The sequence below is a fragment of the Ciconia boyciana genome, chromosome 1, assembly GCF_034638445.1.
Source record: "Ciconia boyciana chromosome 1, ASM3463844v1, whole genome shotgun sequence".
In the NCBI taxonomy this organism is placed as follows: Eukaryota; Metazoa; Chordata; class Aves; order Ciconiiformes; family Ciconiidae; genus Ciconia; species Ciconia boyciana.
Window position 1 is genome coordinate 137392900 of NC_132934.1, and position 26541 is coordinate 137419440.

General features: G+C 38.8%; 1 protein-coding gene across 1 annotated transcript in view; it reads right to left on the minus strand.

The window, feature by feature from the left end:
- Positions 1-13632: 13632 nt before the first annotated feature.
- The window catches only part of FRMPD4 (FERM and PDZ domain containing 4), a 309861-nt gene continuing 296952 nt past the window's right edge, over positions 13633-26541 (minus strand). Inside the window, exons 11-17 of the mRNA XM_072852936.1 lie at positions 26116-26242; positions 23641-23730; positions 22883-23065; positions 19444-19582; positions 17785-18846; positions 16181-17452; positions 13633-14984 (exon numbers count right to left, since the gene is read on the minus strand). Coding sequence (XP_072709037.1) covers positions 13633-14984; positions 16181-17452; positions 17785-18846; positions 19444-19582; positions 22883-23065; positions 23641-23730; positions 26116-26242 — 4225 coding nt within the window. The remainder of the gene's footprint in view (positions 14985-16180; positions 17453-17784; positions 18847-19443; positions 19583-22882; positions 23066-23640; positions 23731-26115; positions 26243-26541) is intronic.

The window sequence follows — 26541 nt, forward strand, 5'->3', positions numbered from 1 at the left end:
AGGAGCAGGTACAAAACCTGTGTGAATATCAATACAGCATGTAAAGGGATTTCTTCAGGTTTTTTAACTCTAGAAAATCGCTTAAAAAAAAAATTTAAAAATCAGGGAAGGTCCTAAGTCAAGCACTCAAAAGTTAGGACATTTCAAAATTAAACCTGCCTACCTCTGCAAAATTTATATTGCCCTTTCCCATATGCATGATTTCTGCAGAACTCTTGTTTGATGCACAGGCACCGGGATGGCATATGAAGCAGGATATGTAGAAAGAAAAGATACACGAAGAAGGTAGTAACCAGATATGGCTGTACAGAATGGGATTCTACTCTTTCCTCTGTCAAGGAAATTTGACATGTTGCTGTTTCTAGGACGGCTCACAGCATTCTCTATAGTCTTCCCCTTGGAGAACACAAGAAGTTCAAAAAGCCTCTTTTTCCTGATGTAAAACAAATCTCAGTTCCGACTCTTCAACACTTTTCACTAACTGAAATGAGCAAATGGGGAAATCTAAACAGGCAAGTGGTGGCCATTGTTTTAAATTAAAGGAAAAATTATCCACACCCAAAGGAACTGGCCTTTATAAATTAAGGATGTTGAAATAATATCTGTTTTTCAATATTTATTCCATCCATGTTTCTTCTAAATTTGAAATTAATAATAAGGGGTTTGGGGGTTTTTTTTTAGGGTCTGTTTTACTTTCTGATCTTCATATAAGAACCACCATTATGTTCTGATTGTCTATTTGCAGGAGAGCTCATAAAACAACTTTAAAGAATTCAGATTAATTTCATCTTAGGTTTGCAGCATCTCTCTTTTCTGTTTGCAAAGGTATAATTCAAAAGGACACCATCACTCTCAGCTGCCAGCCAAAACTGAACTCGTGCTAGGTCAAGAAGTGTTTGCAGGAGCAAGCCTTACAGTAACTCTTGTATCATAACAATCCGGATGGAGCAAGATTGATGGAGTCTGGTCCTAGAAATGTTGCCACAGGTTGGGAGAATTTGATAACTTTAAAATATCTTTAACATTTCTAGATAAATTATTAATAAAGAAACAAACAAACTAATGTTTGCTCTTCAGGTTGCTCCTACAACACTTTGTGCTTGTATTCTGCAGTGCCAAAAGAAGGGACATAAGTTAATTAACAACTGTTTTACTAGAGTCCCACTGACATCACTGATGATGCATGTTCAAAGTAAAGAGTGAACGTGTCTGGATTGCTTTTGATGTAGTTCTTTTCTGAAGTGCTGGCAGAATATTTTAAAACCATCAAAATGTACTTTGCTCTTTGTCAACAAACTCACAGCTTTTAAAAACTTTAACCTTCAGGTAGATACCATACTTGGCCATTTTGAACTGAGAAAGAGATCTAAAGCAAGCTGTGAATATGCAGCGTGAGTAGTTTCATGGAAATTGATGTGCATCCTGAACAATAAATATAAACAAACAGCTGTTACAATTCCATAAAATGGCTCACCTGAGATTGTGAGATTAATTTGTACAAAATCTCAGCCTTTGAATCAGAATGTAAGAACTACGCGAAGGTTCTGTGAACCTCTGCCAAATTATCAACATATGTCCTAAGAAAAAACATGGCATTTGCCTAAGAAAAGGGAAATAGTCTTTTGACTTCTTATTTAAAACTATGACATTATTCTTGAAATAATGTTTCACATTCTCCATCTGCCTTTTTTTCCCCTACTATTTATTACTGGTATTATGTACTAATATTTAATAAACCTGCAATTTACTTGATCCGGGATTTAGAAATATGAGAAAAGATGTAGTCAGGAATCCTGTCCACTCTAAGTTTTGCAAAATACAATTTATGTAATTTCTATACAAATACTAAGGAGGATTCAGAAAGATCTATTGCTTACATGTGAACAATTATGAAGTGCTGTTAAACACTCCTATTTAAGTTTGGTGCTAAATAAAATATTGAGATTTATAGAGAACCTAAACACTCCCTTTCAGGCTACCAAAGCTCATTGCTTTATCTCCAGTGCTGGCGGTACGCAGTGCTTAGGGAGGCAGTGTGTTGTCTGTGTACAAGGAGCTCTGGCAGACAGTGCTGGGGCTCACTCAGAGGGACTGAGAAGGCTGGTACGTCCCAACTCGAATGAGTATAGGCGTCACGGTGACAAAATAAAATCAACACCAAGTTGTGGAGTATTATCAAAGTTATTCATCCATGCTGTCCTCTACTGGCTTGATTATGCTTTTCAGAAGGGCTAATGGGATACCATGACATAAAAGTAGGAAGGGAAAACACCGTGAAAATATGATAGATGTTTACAAAGAGGAAAATGTAGAAAGCTTCATAGACCTTCTGAATCAATAAATTTCTATACCCTTATAATTTCCCAGCTAAGTTCTTTCATTTGCTGGCATTAACAACATAGAACTTCAAACATGCACAAGGCAAGCATGAACATTTGAGCTGGTTATCTCTAGCTCCCCTAATAATTAATCAGAGAGAAATGGGCATTTCCAAGATGTGAATCCACTTACCTATTTTTGATGTCTACTTTCAAGTGATGTGAGTAGCATCTAGTAGTGCCTACTTCTCTCCAGTTTGAAGGGAGCCCAGCATGACTAGCTCACATTTGAACATCTCTAACAGAAACATCTCCAGTTGTTTAAATGAATCCTAAATTTTCCTGTTTCATTAACCACATTCCATTAATTATCCAGTAAAAGAAATTTATGAGATTCAAGAACCTCGAATGCATTTAAGCAAGCAGTATTCAGTGCTAGCAACTCAAAGTAAACCTTTAATATTACTAGGAGTTCTGGAACCGTTCCTTACTGTTCACTGCTAAATTGAGCTGTAGCTTTGTTCTTAAGCACCTTTGGTAGAATTCATATTCTGTTCAGTCTTAAATTGGCAGAAAGATCGAACAAAAGAAACCAAGTTCAGAATTACTCAGCATGAAAAATATGAAAAGTGACCACACAAATTTATCCAGTCACAATAACTTTGACAAAACTTTCCCATAAATTCTCACAGCATATTAAAACTTTGTAAGCAAAATATTAAGAAACATGAGTACGAAGAAGGCAAACAATTAGACAAGGAAAAAGTCTAAAAAGCTGTGATATGTGGTCTAACTGGCTAAATAACATCCTCAAACAGATACTGGAAATGGCCACACATCACTTGATTTGAATTTCTTTTGGAGAAACGATGTACCTCATGCCTTTCAAGGCACTTTGTTGACTCAAAGATGGGAGGCATCATCAATTCGGTGATGATCAGATGTCACTAGCAAAAGAGAAGAGTAGATGACCTTGACAAATACTAATTGATGTGATTTAAAATTCAAAACAGTACAGTGACAAATGGGGGGGATATTCATCTCCTTACATTCATCACTGAGACTGAGATGGTTGCCTAGGCTCTCTATATTGTCAAGAGAAAGAGAGAAAAAAGCACATCCAGGAGGTGATTTATCCCAGCCATCTTTGAATGCGCCTCTGGAGATGCCTCTTTCTCTTCCTGCATTGACTATAGAGAGTGTTTAGGTGATTTATACCTGATACCCAGCATTTAGACAACTAAAGTCAAGCAAGATGAATTCTACCCTGGGGACAGAAAAAAGGTCCACCATAACTTAGGAGTTCATCATTTTTAATTGACTGAGGAGAAAGAAGCGAGCATACTAGTAATTCACAGAATGACTCTAAGCCACCAGTACGCTTCAGGCATGAAAGGCAAACGGGATCCTGTGATGTGCCAGACAAGAAATTTTCCGTAGATAGAGAAGTAATAATACCACTATATAACGATGGGTCAGATCTCATCTGGAATTTGATGTACAAGCATCAGTGACAGAAGAGAACTATTTAAATCAAAAATATAGCCTTTTAACTAGGCTTTCATCCTAGGCTTTGGTTAGAAATTAAAAGCAGGTCCCTAAACCTTACATCAGTGATGTTCTGGAACAGCCTTCTACAAAGACAGACCATCAAAACCCCAGGTGCTTTTAAGATGGGTCTTGATGCTGCCTGTCTGCACTGAGGAAACACAACTAGACTCAGTGAGAAGAAGGCACCTTTCAATCCAAAGGTACTATGGACATAAGAGATATAAATGGTGCAAGTTATGCTGCAAGGAAGAAGACTCCCAACGTATTCATGTTTAACTTGCAAAGTACAAACAAGGACATTCAGGAAGAATAATGTAATTTTAAATGAGATTCCTTTTCAACAAGCTTTGCAAAGAAAACTGCATTTTCCTAGATTTCAGAATAAGCAGGGAAGGAAAAATAAAGCTTAAAAAATTAGCAAATAAAAAAAAAATAGACCACAGTATCTTCAGATGTTGTTTAAATAAGTTGTCAGTGGGTAACTCAGTTACACAAAATTTTCTTTTAACAATTTTTACTTATAATACTACAATTGTTGTGGGAGCCCTCAAACCTATACTGATGTATTGTTTTACATGCAAGACAAGCCTTTGTGTAGAATCAGTTTTCTTTTTATCATCTAGTAGTGAATTTACTCATTTATGTGGGTCTTTCATACAGCAAGAGAGGAGAGAAAAAACATTCAAAACTATTATCTTTTTAAAATCAATAAGACTGGCAGGAGAAATTTAGTCAGGTGGAAGAATAGCAGCATTGGAAATGACTTTATAAAATGTGAAAAAGGATTTAATTTGCAATCTTACCTTCATGCCACAAGCAGAGCCATGTGGGCTGATCAGGCTGCCTCCACAGAGATGCTTCACTTGTCCAAGGCTCCTCATGACATTCTCTGAGTTTCAGTGGAGGTCCCTGAACCTTTCCACCAGATGCAGCTTTCTCCTTCTGGAGGAAATGCTGGCAGGAATCTCCGCAGAAGCATCTCCAAGGCAAAGCTTGGGATTTTTTTCCAGATATCTTATTTTACCTGAGGTCCAATCAGTGTACAAATGAAGCAGCTGAAAGGCATGCCCTCGTTTGTTCTGGTGAATACTTGTCCTTCCTGACTCCTCAAGGAATGCATTGCTGCCTTGCTCTCGTAGTTCCTCCATATATTTAAAGAAGATTTTCTTTTTAATATTCTGTTTCAGTGATTTAAAGAGAAGACACTGCAGTAAACATTTTCCTTTTTAGAAGGCAGGAACTACTTTTAAAAGCAAAACCCTGTGAAGCATCCTTGATGAGAAACATACCCAATACATCTCTTTTAAAGACAGGGTTTTCAAGTGTAAAAAAGTTAACAATGAAAGGAGGGAGGAATAAAATAGGAAATAACAAGGTCTGGTGGGAAAAAAAAAGTGTAAACCAAGAAGAATTAAATATAATTATCTGCAATGTATGAAAGAAAATTGAAATCACAGTTATAAAAAGCCAAAACTTAGTATGAAAAATAGCTTGTATTTAAGTGTCTAATCCCAGTAGTGTCCTGCATAGTGTCCTGTTGAGAGACATTACATTTGTTGAAACTGGACTAAGTTATAAGGTACATCTGGCTGCTTCAGGCAGTGATGGTTCAGAATTATTAAGGAGAAAGTCAGCTGTACAATTAGCTGTACTGCATTTGTGCCTGTAATTTATTTGCTTGTAGAACTGACCTGTAGCAGAAGCCCTAAAATAAGTATTCAGTGGGGCTGGAAAGCTTTAAAGCTTTCCACCGAAATATGCTGACTTTGGACTAGAACTAAGAGAGAGAGAGCACAAGCAGTTTTCTGCTCTTACTGCAGAAAGCAGTTGAAGATAAGCTGGAGGAGTAAGCATGGATTTATGTACTGGGAAAAGGCTGATGTTGGGGCTGTTCTTGCTGAAGGTTGTCAGTTCTTTGGGCTGTCCATGAAGATTCAAGAGGTATAAGAAATTGCAGAGAGGATGGCAAGCTGATCAGTCTCAGCAAAACTACATACCAGGAAATTCTTCAGGCATCCATGACCTCTGCATTGCCGACTCAGGGACAGACTAGATCCTCAGCTGCATCTGTACCCATTTCACGGGCAATAGAAGAATCAAAGTAAAACTGTATCCTTTGGCATGTCTTTCAGCAAAAACAGTCCTGGCCATCTGGAAGATGGGATTCCCATGAGGTGGTGCTAAGATCACATCCTTCCATGGACACTGGAAGACTTCCTAATTTATATTAAGGAACTCAGCACTTCTCCTGAAACCAAAGCCTGGAGCATTGGCTAAAGCCTTCAGGTTGTCACCATTAACATCTAAATACACCACTTTCAAACCTATCCTACATACAAACTTACAGTTTAGTACATGAAAAAGAACGCTTTCAAGGATAAAGCTGTTGATGACATTTACTGTCACCCCATGCTGTAATTTTAAAGGCATAAGCAATATGGAGGAATCTTGCAATGCACTGCCAAAAAGGATTTAGAAAACATCTTTTCTCTCTGAAGAGCAACTTGAAAAACACTGTAAAAACCATTGTGTAACATCTCAGTGTCTCCTGTATCAAATCATGATATAAAGATTTTTTTTATATTTGTTGTTACCAGTTCTCTGCAAATTCTGTATTAGAGGCAACTACCTTCTTTTAGCCCTTGGCTTATAGTAAGAAAGAATAACACCGTTTATTATTATAAGCTTAATTCCATCTTTATTGATATAGACTCCTGTCCTATTATCCTTTAATGGTAATTCACAGGCGGAATAGAGAATAGAGATTGGCCTTCGAGAAAGAAACATAACTTACCAGTAATTAGTCTTCTTTAGGATGCATGGTCTATAAATAAAGCTGTTCTGAGGGTACACCTACACCTTATCACTTCAGACTGCAGAGATTTTCCTTTTGCAGTAACCACGGAGGATGTATTCACACTGTTGTCATCACCTTTGGCACAACGGCATAAAAAATAGCATGCCATAAACCGTTTTAATTCTTTCTCAGCCACAGAGACGCCATCTAAAACAATGAAGGAAACTCTGCTAATAGAGCTCAGGATGTCTTCTTTCTTTTTTTCACTCTCAAATTAATATCCACGTTTGTTCACCCTTTGCAACTTTCTACAATTACCTGCCATAAATTACCTAGCAGAGGTTCTTGATGTCCCTCATGCAAACAGCACTTCTAGAATGACGCTAGCAAGTGCTGTGGCAGCTTGAGGCAGCTTATCAGAGATGGCACAGTGCCTGGGGAAAGAATGGTAGATATATAGCAGTTCAGTAACTCAACAGGCTCACAGAAGCCATACACTCAGTTGGAAGTATCAATTCCTAAGTTTTATAGCAAATACTGAAACACCCAACCATCCATTTAGATAACCACTGGATCTGTCAGAGATATACACAGTCTTTATGTTCTGAGAAAGTTCTGGACTACAAATACAAAGAGAGCTCTTTTCCTATTAAAGGTACAAAAAAGGCACGTTTCTTAGAAGCATAAAGGAACATGAAGGAAAACATAAATAAATCAAAGTGACGCTAGGACACTACATTCAGCAAAAAGATGGCTGCATCTTAAGAGATGGACTGTCTTTGAAGAGTAAGGTCAAAGAAGGAACAACCACAGGCCTATGAATTTCTTTCATTTTTCTAACAGAGAAGATGACAACAAAGAAAGCCCCCTTTATAGAGAAGGAGAATCCATGAGAACGTGGAACACCAAATGCAAATTCCCATAACTCACTGGCCTGGCGGAGGGAAACATCTCAAAAATCTTAGAGCTCAAGGCTGAGAGGGATGTTAGATTGACTTCAGTAGGGGTGAGGAACTTTCAACAAAGGACCAGACTGCTTCAGTTTGAGCAGGTAACTCAGAACAGTCTGAACTGACAGGAAGGGAAGGAAGACCAACAACCTCATCAACACAAAAGCCTAACCTAGTTAATAACGTGAACTCCCTTCCAATACTTATAAGGCTATCTCTGACTAGAGAGAAATAGGAGTGCTGAAAGAGCAAGCCTTCCTGCATCTGCAGCATGGAGAAAAGGATTTCAAGACTGAGATGAGCCAAACAGCCCAAATTCTGCAATAACAGGTACAGGAGCAGCAGCAGAGGTCTGTCTGAGAAAGGGATGAAGATGAAGCCTTGATATTAAAATTCTGCCCTGCCACTGCAGTGGACATCATTTGTCCTGCCTTACCGTGACTGAAACTGGCAACAAAGGTCCTGGAGCATATGCTTTAACCACACTATCAGGGAATTGTCCAAGAGGCAGCCTGATCACTGAACTACTCTCATGAAAGCGTTGAAGACACATGAAAGAGTGTTCAGGAAAGAGTGAGACAAACTGATCTATATCAAAGAGACACCACTCCTGATCCATTGGTAGAGCTGAGACAGAGTTTTTGAGAAAGTTGGGAAGGGCCTGGTAGATGATCTCCCAATTAATGAGTCCAGTTCTCTGTGCTCATCTGCCAAGGGCTAATCAAATTCTGGAAGAGAGAAAGAAAACCTCTGCACACCCTCTCCATGTTAACAAGTTTAAAAAAGGATAATTGAGTGGTGAAGTCCTCGCTTGAGTGAACACATTTAGGTATGATGGAAAGCCTTGCATGCAGTTCAGATGAGGTGGAACTCCATGATGTGCGGCTTCCAGTCCTTTGGCCAGTCCCTGTTTTATCCTGTTGGCCAAACAGGCTGTCAAACTCAGAGAGAACACATCTAATGCTACTTCTTGGAAAGCTGGAGAAAATTTAAGGGTCATTCCCCAGTGGAAAATACCTTGATGCTGCTACCACAAGAGATAGCTTTCATACCTGAAGGAACAGCAATGCTGACTTAGGGACTTTGTCTGTGCCACAATCCCTTGGTCACTTAGATTGAGAGGTCTTGCCTTTGTCTTAACATGATGGAAAGGTTAGGGGGAAGTGCCTCCTTGAGCACAAGTCTTAGGACAACCATTTCTGGCTGTGTCAGAATGAAAGCCCTCCACTGGTGCCAAGAATGGTGACAAGTATTCCAACTTGGCCGATAATAGCATTTTGCGGTTTTGGCCTCACAGATGAGAAGAGGCTTTTGTGGATTCTCAGGCTACTGTCTAAGCTTCTGATGCCCTCCCATTCCACTTTTAAAAGTATGGCAAAGGGATCACACAGGAGCACGCCTTATTCTGAGGCAGTAAAGGCATCTCTTATACAGGTGACAAGATATAATTCAAATCTCACAGATCAGACAAGGCAAAAAGGTAATCCTGACACTGTTGAAGATTAAATGAACAAGAAATAACTTGCTTGGCCGTCACAAAAAACTGAAATAGCTCTAGGTAACATCTGTCAAATGTAACGTGCTGAGAATAAGAGAAGATGGTTGCAAGTGCAGGTACCATAAAGAGCAAACATCCCCCAAACCTGAGCAATAAGGTCCACATGCAACAGGACAACCACTTAAAAAAAAGTATTTAGAAGATTTTATTAGTGGAGCAGGAGACATAACACATTCCTTTTTAGTCTTCCTTAATTCTGTGGGCTGAAAATAAATGCATATTTTTTCAGAATGACAAAATTAACTTTAAAATGCAACTAAATATGGCCTATTGCATAGAAATGTGCCATTAATAGCACAGTCTCTTTTCAGAATAGAAGTGCAGTTCAAAACCAATATTGAAAGGTTTACATTTACTATGGCAAAACAGGCTGCTAGATTAGTTTGCCTTTTTTTTTTCCTTATGAAATCAGAGATTTGCTCCTAGATCTTGTGAGCCTAAATTTGCTCTCCCCAGAACTCATTGCTTCAAAGTCTCCAAAGGGAGTGTTGTTACTGAGTCTCATGAATTTTCACCCATCAGTGTCTCCCAAATTCCATCAGCACTGACAGAAAATTTCACATTTCACCTTGAGAACACCTACAGAAAAATGTAATTACCCCTTTATTTTATTTTATTTTTTAATGGTGAGTGCCTCATGCTCTCTGTTGCTTTGGCCAAATCTAGGTCTGTAAACATGGTAGGGCTGTTTCACAGGCAGCGCAGTGGAAGCTTGTGATCACTTTCTTTTTGTGCAGAACAGCTACTCCTGAACTTGGAGTGGCAAATTATAAGGACTGGTTAATGTTAGGGCCACATGCTCAGCAATAAGCTGCTTGTGACATGAACCAAGTTTTCACTTTGTACCAATTTGGTGCTTCGTGCAATGAGGATCTGGCTTTTAACATATGCTGCTACAATGCTACAGTTATACCCTATCAAGCCAAATTAATCCTGATAAAATACCGCTAACTTTAACTGCGTTTCAGTGCAGTCATAGGGTCTCTCTTAGATATTAATTGTGTAAGTGACGAAGTTACTCAGGAGCCCATTTCTCAGCTTCAAATAATGTGCTAGTGTAAGAGTACTACGTCTCTGGTGAGCAGTGAGGACACCACAGAGCATTCTAGATCTTCCAGTGATCGTGAATTAATGGAGTTTCAATTAAATAGAAGGAAAAGAAATGTAGGTATGCAGCTTTGTTTCTTAACTTCAAAATGGCAAACTGTGCCAAATGTTATTTTAGAAAATAGCCTGAACTCAGGGATTAAACATGAAGATGCCTGTCATTTTGCAAAGTTAAAAAATCACTAAACATAGAGTGTATATATAAAAATTTATAAAAGTATAGTATATTCTAGATGAAAGTATCTTATTTAGTACTTCTTTACTGACTTAGTGCAAGAAGTAGGTACATACTGGTGACATTTCTCGATGACATGAAGTTGAGACATACAATTAATGCAGGAATCAATTAGGATACCACACAGGAAGACAAGGACACCTTAATGCTTAATATTAACAGAAATAGGTGATAATTCAACTGATGTGCAAGGTCATACGCTTTAGAATTACTAACAGTTATCTCTATTATCATCCAGGCATCTCCTTAGCTGGACAGGACAAGCAGAAGAAAGATGAAAATACTTACTGACAAAGGATGATTGTGAGCCACCAACCTAATATGCCTGTGAATACATGTGATTCTAGGAGACCGCAGACAAGTTATTTCCAGCAGCTGTGCCATTGTACAAAGTCCTCATAAGGCAGCATTTAAAAGCCTGCATATAATTCCGTGTGGAAAGATTAGGAAAAAGACATTCACATGGTATCAGATGGAGATATCTGAAATCCTGGGGGAAAGAGAAGCTGCCTTCTAAGAGGAGAGTCGGAGAGCTTGGCTAGATGATCCTATTTATCAAAACTAGGGCAGGAACATGGTGTCAGTTTCTGAAGTCACACCATCAAGTCCAGTGGAGGGTCACCACGCTGGTCAGGGGCTGGAGCACACAATATACATGGAAAGGCTGAAGGATCCGGGTTTATTCAGCCTAGAGGAGAGGAGGCTCGGGGAGACTTTATTGCAGTCTACAGCTACCTGATGGAAGGATATCAGAGAAGACAGAGCCACACTCTTCTAAAGGGTGCACAGTGATATGATGAAAGGCAATGGATATTGTTGGAACATGGAAAATTCTGATTAGACATAAAGCATTTTTATATTTTTAACCATAAGGAATGTCAAATACTGGAAGAGGTGCCCAGTGAGGTTTTGGAATCTCCATCCTTGGAGGGTGTCCAACTTGAAATGGCCCTGAGCAACCTGATCTGATTAGACCTGCTTTGAGCAGGGGTTGGACTAGATGAACTCCAGAGGTCCCTTGCAACCCAAATTATTCTATGAGTCTATGAAAATGCATTAACAAGGAGAGGAAAAAATCCCACTAGTTAAACCTAAAAAATATTGCCACAAAAAAAAAAGACCATAGTTAACCTTAGGGAGCAAAATGAGCAGGTTTACAATCAGAAAAGTTCGTAAACAGTAAGGAGAAAAATGTATTTACCTTCAAAATAAAATTAGATACATTTATGAAATGGAGTGGAATGAAAAGGACTGGACTAGCAACCCTGAAAGTGCCACATCCCTATGATCTGTGTTGATGCTTAGTTGTGACAATCCTAAATCTATTTCTGAAACTTAGTATTTCCGAATCACTGATGACATTTTTACATAAACTCATAAAACAGTGAAGGAATATGGACCAATACAACAATTCAGCATATTTTTCCCCAGTATGAAATACTCAAAAACCACAGGAAGAATTTCACTGGTACTTGCAGCAAAAGAGCTGGGACAGGCTGTTGTCACCCACCACCAACATAATTCAGCCTGCAGCCTACCTCTGGGCTGCCCTTGAGAGTGGGTCCACGTGCTAAGTGAATTGGTCTAGGAAACCAGATTTTTCTCCTACGGACAACAGATTAAGCTTCTCACACTGCGTTTCTGGAGATGTTTCTCTGCAGTCGGAGGAAAAAGCACGTCTTGGTTTTATAGCATCACTCTATGCAAGAAAGTATTTCCTTGGCAAAAACTGAATTGTGTTGGTGTAGTCTTTCTAGTTCAGCAGAGAAGGCTTCACACATGCTTCAGTTGAATGGGTAAGTACTCAAAACAAAGCAGTAATACTCTTTGCATGTCACATTATGAGAAACAGGTGAAAATTACCTACACCAGTTTGGAGAATGGTATTCTGCACTTTCCACAAGGGCTGCTGCTCCTTGGTGACTGAAAAGTTTAACAGATGCTCTTGTGAAAGCCTATTTGCCAGGTGAAACGGAGAGCTTTTGCTTTGGCTGCCTCTCAAACGCAAGACTACAAAATGTTTTCCAGAAAAGCTCAGATCGGAGAGATTACTCACAAATTGCCTTTGTCATCACTCAGAGAAGAACTGTCTCTGGCTGGAAATATTTCAGAGATATTTATTGTATTCTGAAAACTTCATTTTATTTCTAACTTATTTACAGTTAAACATTCAGAATCATAAAATATGAAGTATAAAATATTTAACAAAATAGATGCAGTTCATGTTGTTCAGATGCACCATAGATATATGATGAAACAGTAAACAGCACAGGAATTTCCTGATGGTCCTCTCTCTCATTTACCAGGGAAAGGAGGGTGTAGACCTGCTCTGTACACTCTGGTCTGACCACTACAGCATCAACCTTTCATTTCAGAGAGAACAACGACACTCTGATTTCTGCGTCCTCTGTCTTCCACAGTTACCTTCGCTATCTGAAATGCAACACTGTAATGTTCAACACATCAGATACCCTCTGAAGTTGGTATTTTCAATACTTTTTTTTTTAAATATAGAACTTCCTAGAAAAGAAGAATCAGGTAATTCAGGCCATATGAACAAAAGAGTCATTTATTATATATATATTCTCTAGTAAGTTATAATAGTCTCTTGGATTTTAAATGTCTTTTTGCTATTTTCAATGCTTAAAAATTATAATTTTAAAACATTAAATATTGTGTTATATACATTATGATTTAATTTCTCATTTCTAAACATGGAGCATTCTCCAAGTGAAAACCTGGATGAAACAGAAAACAACTTCATTGACATTAACAGGCTTTAAAAGTTCACTTCATACAACCATAGATTTGACTATATGAAAAATAGCCAAACATCAATTTGCTCCTAGATGGGATTTTTTTCTGTTCATTTTTCTGGTCTTGGGGAGAGGGTTTTTTTGGCTTTTGTTTTTGTATAAACGGAAGGACAGATCTGGTCATTACTTTTGTCAGTGTTCAGTATTTTAACTTTTTTTTTAATCTCATACCTATTTTATATAAAATAACAAAATATACAGAGAAAGCTGAGTTTGTTACATTAGTTCATACACATACAGTAAATAAAAATTTTTTATGTATGGCTTTGCAAAGGTAGATTATGAAGTGACTTTTGTATTTTATTTGTTTAAAAGCATTTTAAGAGAACGTGTTAGTGTGCTTACAATAGCGGCCATGGTAGTCGAATGTCGAGCCAAGAGTTTAATGCTAGGATCACTGGAGGTCTTGCCTGACACTGCTTCTGCAGCCTTCAGAAGACAAATGTAGTTTATTACAACCTCATCTATCTTAGCTATAATTTCCTGCTGCTGTGTTTCAGAGTTCATGACTTTAACTAAACGCATGCAGGCTTCTGTTAAGCAACAGAGTACTTGGAAGCTGGAAGTCATAGCTAAAAGCATTTCCTCAGGGCTTTTATCAGCCATGGCCATTTTCCTGCAGGCACTTCCCAACTGTCTCGATTCCATAGATAACAGTTGTTTGTACTTAGAAAGTTTAAGGTCATATGTTTCTGGATGTAAATCTTCTCTCTTGCCCATACTTGCTCGGACCAGTGAGAGTAGCTCATTGGCATCCTTTTGTGCTGCAATAAATCCATCAGGCATTGCATACGTCTTCTCTTTCATCACATTTATTCGTGTGATTCGTGCATCGAAGGCCACATCGTTGAGATTCACATCAATTTGGCCATCTTGGATGTCAGCACTGCTCTTCTCATGCGCATTGACTGCCTCATCTTGCAGGGGCTCAGTAGCTTTTGGGGACTCCAAGACTTTCTGCTCATTTTCACTGGAAAACAACTGACCGACTGGTTCTGCGAGCTCACATGGGAGCTGTGGTTCGAAGAGACACGAGAGCTGATGGCTGTCTTCAGCATCTTCGTCATCGTTGTCATCGTTTCCTCTGCTTAGGAAACAATAGCTAAAGGGGCCACGACACCTCCAGGTGCTGGTGTCCAGCTTCCGCAAGGGCAACGTTCGACACTGCTTGGAGTCCTTCTGACTGGCGCCTGTGCCTGAACACCTCTTACTGTCCTTCTTATCAGTGCTGACGTACACACAGCTCTGGGAATAACTTTTTGACAGCTTTTTGCCCAGGGGGAGTTCCACCCTTCTCTCCAATTTGGATTCATCCCTTCGGGTGATGTCCAGGCATTTCAAGCTGGCTGCGGCTGCCTTCTTTTCAAACAGCATCTCAATGCCTGCAGATCCTCCAATGATGCTGCTGCTGCGTCTCAGCACTTTCCTGTTGTGCGGCATCCTGAGGCTTCCTCCTATCATGTCATATGGCCGTAAACTAACTGTTGCCCCACAAGCCTGATTTACTTTGGGAATGTCACAAGAGTCTTGATTTTGACTTGGCACCTTTGATTCTGATAGCATGGATGATAGCATGATGGAGTCAGCTAGAGGCTGTCTAGGAAAAGCTGTAGGCATGCCTCCTTGTCTTCCCTTTTCAGGCTCTGTGAAAGCTACACTAGGGGTAGTAGAAGAGCAGACAGAATAATTAAGCATCACCCTGATAATATTGAGACTGAACTTTCAAATATCTTTAACAGTCAGGACAAATAGATTCCTGGTATTTCCCAGTGGTCTCCATTCCTCAAAATATTTCACAAAAAATTCATGGCTAGTTCCTCATGTCTTTTGTATTTCAATCTATCAACAGCTTACAACTTATGAGTAGTTAATTGTTCGTTCCACCACAGCAGACTCGTTTAAAAAAAGGAATAGAAAATCATCTATAAAACTTCCTAAATCTCCCCTAATATATAGATTGGATATTTTCTGTTAAATAATGAAATGAATATTTTCAGATTAAAATACCTTCTTTAACTATACCTGAGAGGGTATGGAAAGCTGTATTCATGGTAATTTTGGTTTGGTTATGTGTTTTTTTGGCAGAGAAATAACATTTCTCATTCTTGCTCCTAGTCTGTTCCACTTTTAGATCTTCATGCATTCACACACTACTGCTACATGTAGGTTGCAACCCAGGAAGAGGGAAGCATTTAAAACCCAACTGAAAGCATTTCCAATGCTGTCTCTGAAAATCTGCGGGTTTTTATAACAGTAAGTTCATAAAATCTCTTGAAATTGGAACTTAAAAATGCGGTAATGGTTCTATATGTAAATTATTCTTTAAGGAAACACCTACTGTCAGATGGTGAAGTAAATACATGCTTAATAAGATAGTGACATTTTCTCATCCTTACATTTAGAGCTTTTTATTCATACTGGCATGTTTTTGACAATCTGCTAAAATAGCATATAAGATACATAATAAATGAATCACAGTTTTTCCTCTCCTACATTAATATACCTTGTGAAGTCGTCTCATATTCTAACAAGTATACTGGAACTCAAGTGACTATGGATTTTGGAGAGGCTCCCAAAGAGTGGAGGAGAGGCCTCTCCATTAATGTCCCCCCAAATATTTTTAACTGTAATGAGAGGTTTTAAAAAAATTAATCTTTGTAAGCAGCTCATAAGAACATCTCAACATGTACCAGTAAATTGAATAGATACCCCAAAGGTCTCATGCTGCTGTCTGCTACAGCTTGACAATGTACTTTCAGGTAAAGCTAATGCAAACTTCACACCTAGTCCTCATCCTTAACATGCAGCTTTAAAAACGAACATAAGAAACACTTTATTACTGCTGTACCTGTAGTTTCTTTTATCTTGGGGATCCGATGACATCCTTCTCTCAAAGTACCGAACAGTGGTTCAGCATTAATTGCTGAATGCACGACAGGCACCGTCATTCTGTGACACACGGCTTCAGGCTGCTGGTGCTGGTCCTTGTATGTCGTTCCATGGTTTGGAAGAATGGCAGCTCTTTCATCTGCTGGAATATAGGCAATGCCCTTCATTGATGGGTCAGAGATAATGTGCTTAACATCAGAGGTACAAAGAGGAGATTCAACGGGGGTAGCACATGTGCTACTGCCTGTGCTGCATCCTGCATCCACTGAAGAGCACTGAGAGCTTTGCAGTGAGAAATGGCCTTCACTTTGCAGAGATGACATGCGCTTAGCCAAGTGATATTCACAAAGTCTAGCCACGCTCTGCTCAGCTTCTGGAAGCTTTGAAGGATGGTCATCTGCAGATAAATCGGTATCTTCTGCATCGTTTAGGTCTTTGGCTGAAGACACAGGAGTCATATCTGACAGGAAGTTTTCACCTTGGCTAAGCCCCGAGGTATCATCCTGATCCACCTCAGGATCCACTTCATCTTTACAGTCAGTTTCTGTTTTACCAAGGACAGGAACTCTTGGAAAAGTCTTCCCGTTCACTGTTTCTGGGCTTGGCTTATCTGCTGCCCCATCATCGGCAGCGTACCATCTTTGGCGAAAGGCAGTTCTCTCCACATTAAAAGTGCTTAGGCGTTGACTGTCTCTTGCTGAAAGAGTTCCAAATTTAGCTTTTAGATCTTCATCAGTCTCTGCTTTTTTAGTTCCCTGTTGCTTTTTCACAGTAGCATTGCCATCAGAGGGTGCTTTTACTTTGCTGTCTGTCATCTTATTTTTCCTTTTACTAGTGCAAGAATATACCAAGGATCCCATGTGCAATTTGCTAAAATAATCAGTGACAGATTTTGTTTCCATGGTCTCTGGCTCCATTTCCATGTTATCTGAATGAAGAATCTGCTTTGAAGGCACAACTTTTGACTGTAGCTCTGCAGCCTGACGACCAGCCAAAGGCTGTGAGGGCTTCATGCCTGGCCCTCCAGCCTGATTCTTAGTGATGGGAAACTCAGTCTGCTCTTCCACAAGGGGTTGGTAGCCTTCACTTGTGGTCAAAAACATACGTGCAGTGTTTTCCGACTGTTTCTGTGCCGCGGCTAGTTCAGAGCTTTCAGTCATTTCAGAGGAATTTGTTTCATTGCCAGAATCTGAAGATGACTCAGGGCTATATGCTCGCAGGATAGCTACACCTACAAGCCACAAAAAATAAGAGTCAATTAAATGACAGCAGCTGAAGCACCTGGATAAGTGACAAGCAAAGGGGATGTGTTAGAGACAAAAATATGCTTGGTAAGAATACTCTGACTTTATTGCACAGTTCCCAGGACAGGTAGTTTAGTAACATAACGGTAGTTCCATTAAATAATATGGAATATGATGTATGCAAAATGATGGCAAAAAAAAAAAAAAAAAAGGAAAACCAAAAAAACCCCAACCCTCATGAAATGGAGTATTTCCAAAGCTAAATGGATGAGATGATGGAATGATTTTCAATGAATAAATGTAACTATGGTGAAAGAACCTGAATTGTCATTCGTCTGCTGTTCCTCTGAAGCAGCCAAAGCTTCTAGTGCTTGAAGTGTAGAGACTACAGCATCATCTAGCCCCTTCTCACACTTCCCCTCTGTATTAGTAGGGACAGCATCGATAAGTGACACTGGAATGTCATCATTGCCTAGATTACTGGCTTGCTCCTTGTTGTCTCTAGGCTGCGTTGCTTGATTCTGAGAGTCTTCCTCATCTGAACTGTCCCTGAAGCCAGGTGGAGGAGCAGCAATGGCCATGTTTAAGGTATGCAATAGGAAATCATCTTCATTATCATCACCTTCCGGAGGGGGAAGTGAAGTCAAATCAATAATGTCATCACTAGAACCAGAAAGGCTGAGAAGAGCAGGCCTATTGATTTCTCCTACCATAATGTCTTCTTCACAGCTTACTTCATCTTCATCTTCGGCATCATCTGTGTTTTCTGCATAACAAATATCATGCAGCAAAGGCTCTTCTATCCCTTCCGCAGCTCCAAAAATTTTACCATCGTTTATAGTTGCGTAAACAGAATTTGTAGCAAATTGAATGCTTTCAGCATCTGGTGACAACTCCAGGCCTTTAATGTCATTGGCATTACTAATATAAATGGCTCTTTGTTTGTCTAGTACTTCTGGACTTTCATCCAAAAGCCTTTCATAGCCAAGAGTCTGGGGGTTGATACCATCCAAGTTGTGATCTCCAAATATAAAGGAAACTTTTGCTCCCCTGGGGGAATCCTGTGCTTTCTTGCTAGATTCCAAACCTGAGAGTGACAGCAGTGAAGGCTGATTAAAATTTCTGCTTTCTTCTGCTTCAGTGGGGTCACTTTGCTTGGCCAGATGCTGATCAAATCCACCTGAATTATAAGTATTTTCTATGTACAGATGTCTGTGTTCTTTTTGACATAACAGACTTTCAGAAACATCTACAGTCTTCTGCTTTGGATCAGCAAAGGACATTTGAGTCTCTTGATCTCCGTCAGCCAGGAAAGTGGTAGTTTTTGGTATACAGTTCCACTCAGAAGCAAGGAGATTATGCTTCCCTCTATTTTCAGTTCCTATAGCATGATGAAATAAAGTCAACGTTGTGAAATCAAAAAGCAAAGTCATGTAATTTTTAAACAGTAACTTGTTAATACTGACAATAAACACTCTGAATAGGACAGCTAGGCCATCAAACACTTCAGAAAAGCACTTTCAAACTCACCTCTGTTCTAAGTTAAATACCTGTTGATTCAATGACCTAAAGTTTAACTGGTACTTTTGTACTTTAGTACAAAACTAAACCTCAGCTAGGTACAAATGCTATTGCAGGAATAGTAACACAAAACCAAATCCCCAGCTGGTTTCTCCAACATCATATGCATTCTTACAAAAGATATATGCGTATAAAATAATAACACTCACAGGGAGCGTGCATCTGTTTCACTACAGTATGAAAGACATTATTCACCTGCTTTATTTTACCATTAAGATGCTATCATAGGCTGAATATTAGAACATTATAAAGCTGAACTGATATACTGTGGTGCTAGGTCTGAGCCAGCAATGAGATCTCATTTGGCATAGCCTTCTATTTATCTGGGGGTGCACTGGCTTAAGTTGGCTTCTGCTTTATACATTGGACCATTGTTAACATACTGTGCAATGAATACCTGTTTCTCGGCTCCCTGTATTTTTCTTGTTGGCCATGTTAAATATTGAGCGCCTTGAGTCAACCAGCAGTCTATAGTATCCAGCTGTTAGGCAAGCAAGATTCATTGCATCTGATGACTCCATCAGTAGAGTAATAGGCTAAGAAGAATACAACCAAGTCTTGGTTAAGGCTGTTCCTCCTCAATCTGTTTACCTGCTGACAATACTACTAAGGAATTACAAAAGGAATTACATCACAAACACCACACTGAAAAATACACACGAGAACTTATTTTCCTCACTACCAATATAAAACAGTATCAAACATTTAGAAAAGACTGGAGTTGCAGTAAGGTAGAAGTCCAACTGGACATTGTAACAGCTGATTTTGCTCTCTTTCTGAATGAAGCCAACCATTTTAAGTACCATCTTTTTCTTGCATAGATACATTATTCTCGCCAAAGCACTGTTTACTGTTACTCAGAAACTGCCAAGGGCTAAGAACCTCATACATTAGGTGCTGGAGTCTTACAGTAGTATGGGCATCTGCAGCTTCCCAGAAAATGAGGTGCCCTAAGCACATGTAAAGAAGCAAAAAACGGGAAGCAAATAGAGTCAGGGAAAGTTCATGTTCAGAAAATGCAGTTCTGAGGTTAAAGCTATCATTACACAGCAGTGACAGTGAATATTACAATGACAGCTTAAAAGAGTTCAGTGTTTGTGGCCTGGCATCACTGAAAAGACAAGTGACGAAAAAATAAGCAGATAAACAGAGACAAAGAGAACAGAGAAAGATCCTCAGAAGGGAGATCAGCAAAGAAAACAAACTCAAAGCGTTTAAAAAAAAAAGTCAGACCTAACAGAAAAATGAGAGACCTCAGAGCTCTGAAAAACTACAGCTGCCAGGCTAGAGAACATCGAACCCAAGACATCCATGTGAAACATACTTTCTTTAATTCCCTTTTATTTTGCCACAATATATAAATTTATTTGCCTAAAACTTTTGTTCATGTCTCTGTAGCTTTTAACACCAAAAGCTGCTCTTCTCAATTTTATTTTAAGGTAGTTAGCCTCTACAACTCCTAGAAAGGAAGTAAAAATGAAGCCCTTACCATGACACATAGATAGAAATTACACCGTAGACAACCCATCTTATCACTCACAGTTTGTAGTGACTCATAGCTATCTGGACATTTGTGACAATTTATCATAATTTAGCATGCAGAGCCCACTGTCACAAGACAGATGCAGGGACCTGCATCATTTGTTCTAGGAGGAACATTACATGCAACAAGGATGGCTCTTCAAGTTACTCAACCCCTTACTAGTTAAAAGACAACTGATTCTAATGGAGGCTGTGGCCAAAACATAACTGATGATCATAGCTCACTACCAAACACACAATAGGTCTGATAATTTTTTAAATGCCTGTGCTGCAGCATCGTAGGCCAAAAAACCCTGGGTGCCCTGAATGTTGTATGAACAGTTTTGAGCGACATGGAAAAATTTATGCATTTTTTTTCTTTAAATTATTTTGTGCTACAGTTTGAGGTTCTATTCAAGACATGCTTCTTTCAAAGCATTCAACTATAGCTATAAAAGTTAACTATAAATTGTTAAACCTACAATGGGCTAATTAATCTCTGTTCTTTTGACTGACTGCTGAAAACTAACATTTGAAATGCTATGTTGATCTCAAATTTTCTGCAGTGATTGACAGAAATGGATGATCTCCACAGAAATCTCAGATTGCTGAAAACAGTGCTGTGAACTACTGTTAATCTGCTGAACAGTCCTGTGACAGCTAAACTTTTATTGCCTGCTTCTGCCAAGTGATACATGCTTGAGAAGACATTAAAAAGAACCAAAACTAAAATAAAAATCCAAACTGTTTATTCATTTATTCATTAAGAAAATATTGGCATATATGACACATATTGGCATATTCACCATCTGGATATATGGACCTGCTACCTTAGGGTAAGCCAAGGGATGAAAAGATCAGTTGAGAATAACTACCTCTGTGTGCCCCCATCTCTTACACAGGACACAGTGACAACCCCTAATTGCGCCCCACAGAGAGGCAACTTTTTGTCAAATTCCACCCAGAGCCTCCTAGATTTGTTATTTTAATGTTAGGCCAGTCTCTCTGGGTTTAAGACTGCATGTGTCAAAATGCAAGGAGATGAGGATATACACGATTTGCAATAAGACAGTAACAGTATTATAATATAAAACAACACAATAGCATGGTAATATATAATACTATGGCATACAGTGCTGCATTTTACATACGGGCAGATGGGAAGGATTTAATTTCTATATTACTTTCTCCATCTGCAAAAAGGGGATAACAGCTTTCTCACAAGAGGGCTACAAGTTTAGCACAGTAACGCAGGTAAAGTAGCCTGCGATCCTCAGATGTTATCATTGCTAAGTAAGGTGAAAGAGATGCTGTGTTCACCCACAAATGCTGTGTTCACCAAATTTCTCTTAAGTTGCTGTCAAAGAGCGTCTACATTAATTTACAGCAATGTTTTTTTCATTAACTTAAATACAGGGAAACAGTTCCAGGTCAATAAACATAAAGTATTCAAAGCAAAAGCTTAGTAAAATATTCCTTGTGTATGTTTTTTGTGTATAGCTGGCTAAGCAAAAAACTGTTAGGCTCTATTTATTTTCATAGAATATTTAAGTTTCAAGTATAATGAGAACTCTTCCTTCAATCTCTGATTATCCTGATTAATGCTCTAGACAGTCTGTGACGCCTTTCACTTCAGAACCAAATAGAAAACACCAAGAAGAACCAGGACAATATAATATACAAAACTCCACTCATTGCCACTAGATGCCACAGACACAATGTTAAGTGGGATTCAAGAGAAATTAACTGAGTATAGGTAGATGAAGAGGATCTATGAATATATTATGTAGGGTAAAACACTTAACTGGAATTATAAGGGCTAATAAAAAGCCTTGCCTTTCATTGGTAACTGCTATGTGGTTACTTGCAGTGAACTTGGCAGGTAAAACACTGGATTACAGGGGACACTGGGCTGATGCAGCTGGCAATTCTCTAATGGTAATAATATTGTCTGTTACACTAGAAGGAGCTTCTAGGGACTCAAGGAACTTCAAAAGAAGGCCAATTTCATCATCACCTCTTCTCACCACGGAAATGAAGGAAGACAACAACAAAGCGAGTTGTCTGGTGTCAGCCAAGACAAAAATCAGAATAGAATACAACTGCTGCAAAGCACCAGTCTGGTACACCGTAGGGCCCTCAAATGCCCAAGCTGTACTCTACATGCACTCTGACCACAAAATAGCTAAAAACGCACCCTCAGAATATTATTGGCATGAAAATGTTCAGAACAGTATAGCTTGATCAAATACTCAAATAAAGACAAAAACGTTATTTAAAGATATTATACCAATACAAATCAACAACAAACTTACTTTTACATCTAAGACGTGCAGCTCAACTCTAACACTGCTTTCATCTTCTGTAAACATCTCAATCCTGTTCACGTGGCTGAAGTCTGCCAGAAGAGCCACCAGGTTTGTTTTGGTGTTTATCACATGACTGATTCCATACCGTGGCCCTACTAACAGTGTCACTTCTGACCGCTTTTCTCCCTGCTTTAGCAGAAAAAGAAAAAAAGCAAAAGTAAAAAATATGATAGGTACTGCATAGTGACAGAAGTTGTCCCTGCCTCCTTTCATTTTCCTGGAGCTACATTTGCATGGCATTTCTACATTGAAGGCTACAATATAGAAGAGCATACTTGATTCATAATTAAAAACAAAAAGTAAAGGAATCTCTTCCTGGATATTGACTGCACTGTAGTTTTTAAATGGATAGTAAGATGGACAGACAGACAGATGGATGGAATCTGCTTCTGTTAAAAGAAAATCTTTGCCATTGAGAGTTTTCCAGACTAATAATATTAGTATTCTATAGTTAATTGGATGGTGCTATTTGCCAAAAGGGTGCTAACCCACCTCTAAATCCTCCGTAAAAATTCAAATTATAACCAGAACGTTATTTTCAAGATTAAAAGCAAAAAAAGTGATTTGGTTCAATTTAACAATTATTTTTAAGTGTATGACTAGAACCTAAACTTCTAAAGAAAATTATATGGTCCAGCTTTTGCAAAAAGATATTTGGATAAAAAATCAAGAGAAGAGAGAGACTATTTCAAGAGAAATATTACCACTAATGTTGCCTTGAAAACACGCCCTCCATATAATCGTAGATCACTGAGGAACTTTAGATAATGCACCTTGGCTTGCAGAGCAGATAGCTGAGGGAGGAGAAACAGGGGTAAGAGGTAGTGGTGGAAATCATCACATTACCAAATTCAGAAAGAAAATGTATTTGTGTAGTCTAAGGAGAATGGACTGCAATAACAGCTCTTCAGAGTCTGAAACTAAATCGTTAGATGCTTGAGTTTCAGATGAGGAGAAACAGTTTCATTCTTAACTTTAACATCTTGCTTGTTTAGTTAAAATGCACTGAGGACTTGGGTACGGGCAGATCAGAGCACTGCAAGAACATCGTAACTGCTCCAATGAAGGGAAAACGTTAAACTACTCAAATTAAACATCTGTTCATTGAGGGATTTCAAGGCTAGACAGCAGCTTTCCATTCATAATCGCCATCAGTTCTTAAACATTTATGTACCTATACAGAGAAAGAGAACAAAGAATTTGCTTTTGTCAGCTCTGTGTATTACATTTTGCTAGGTACTTGTGACATATGGCATATTATTCCACCTCATTACTGCATTTTCCATTTTTTAAAAATAAAACTCTTCCACTATATTTAGTAGGGAATAGATCTGAAAGCCAAATACAGTACACCAACAGATATGATCATATCATGCAATACATGTCATAATTTATCGCCTTTTTCTCCTCTGAGCTTAAACTATCCACTTAAAAAGAAACAACTTGGAAATATTTTATAAGACTGAATGGAAACAAGAAACAGTTCATTTCAACCAAACAGTCTGGACCCAAACCTTATACCTCCCTGGTGTAAATCCTTAGATCTGGACTTTTAAAAGATAAGATAAACCAAGCTCATCTCATTTGCTATTCTCATTTCATTCACCTCATTTCCAATTCAAAATCTTATTTCATCTTGAAAAGCATTTTAAGAGTCCCTATCCTAAGGTTTTTCTAGACACCAAGGAGGAAATTAATTCAGAGCAGAGCAACTAGTGAGAATGCTTTCCCCTTCCCTTCACCAGGTGTACAGTTGGTGGAGAAATACACAGGGGTTGTAAAAAATGGGAGAATCCTGAGAATGACAGGCTTCCCTTCATGCAGAGGGACAGAAGACCCCAGAAAGAAATCAGTTCCTGCGTTAGTACCTACAAGTGAGACAGAAGGTGACGATGAGCTCAGATGATTTGTTTCTGAGACCCACCTGCTAAAAAAGCAGATGAGCGCACAACATATTTCCAAAGCTCAAATCTAAATGAATGAAGCAAAAACAACGAAGTCTGCTTGCTGCAGGAAGGGACTGTTGCAACCTCTCTTCTAACCAAGAACCGATACTGTATGCCACTGTCATCACCTGCAAGGCCTGCAGCAGCAATGGCTTCCAAAATAAACCCAAATCTACACTGCCAGGATAAACAATAAGCAATTGGCATTATTTAGCTTTAGCTTCAGCAGTACAGGACACGTGCAGTGCTTCAGTCAAAAAGGTGACCTTTCTTCCTGAGCATCGCAGGTCAAACACAGAGCTACGGTCACAGTCATGATGTGATCCGAAACCTCCAAGCAGGATTTCTGCTGATCACCATGAACCTTAGCTCAGGCACCAGGTGTTTTGGGGTTTTTCTGTTCAGAAACAAAGTGTCATGAAGCAGGATTCAACTCATTTTTGTGTCTCACCTAGTCACTCTTAGGTTCTTTTTATAGTCCATGGAGAGAAATAGGCATTTCTAGGACACAAGTCATCTGACCTATTTTTGGTTCCTAATGTGGGATGGGATGAATCGCTCCCTAGAAGTGCCTATTTCTCTCCACTGACTACAAAGAGAGACGAGATGACTTGCATAAAGAAACCTCATTATGGTGTCTAAAACCAGCCTCAGCTGTATGCATGTAACAAAGGCATTTCTCAGACACATTGCCTTCTACGTGTTTTTTCCAGCTGAAGTTAAACCTTAGTGCTAAGAAAAGCATTTTACAATAGCAAGGAGGGTCAGTTACTGTAAGGAGCACCATCTATACAGTACGATCTTGGCCAGCAAAAAGTCTCTATCTATAGCATAACAGAAAACAATCCTGAAAAACAGCATTTATGTCAGGCCCATAGGTTAATGTGGTTCAGATCTGAGCATCAGAGAGAGAACAATAACTTTCATAACAAGTCTGCCATTAATAGGAAGCACTAAATGAATTAAAAAATACGTATCTTTATCGTACATGAAGCGTTAATAACCAGTTTTCTGGCATTCTCAAGATAAGAAGATCGTTTAGTTGGTATATAATTAATTATTTTTAATTGTTCTTGTCTATGTTGTACTGAGCACCGAAAGTTAAATTGTCTATATTCTCTGAAAATATAATGGCTAGGTGTTTCTCCGAAGGATTAATTTTAAATGTTTCCCATGCATGCCACCCTTTCTGTTCTTTAAAACATATTTTCCATTAAGATGCAAATGTAATACCTTTTTACCCGGAGGAACTAGGTTTTGATTTGCTTTGACAAGGTGTGAAAGTGCTTTCTTTATGTTCTTTTCTTTCATGCTTTGCAGCACAGCAGATGGAAGAAAAGTCTCTAATCCCCATTCTTTTCTGCAATAAAACGCATATGTTTAATTTCACGTTCCTGTGATGATTATTTATCTAAAGACTGGTGACTATGATGCCAAGTGAATGAATGCCTGAAAACAGAAGGAGAGTTGATCAAGTCCAGAGGTTTGCAATAACACATTATTTTCTATGTTCAAACCATATATTACTTATGAAAAAGATGCTTTACAATGATATATAATCTTTCTTCTATCCCTTCTATCTCTTCCATCATGCCTTTCAGAAAAGTTTAAAGTCTTTATGTTTAAAATCTATGCTGTATTGTTAAACACCACTTAATC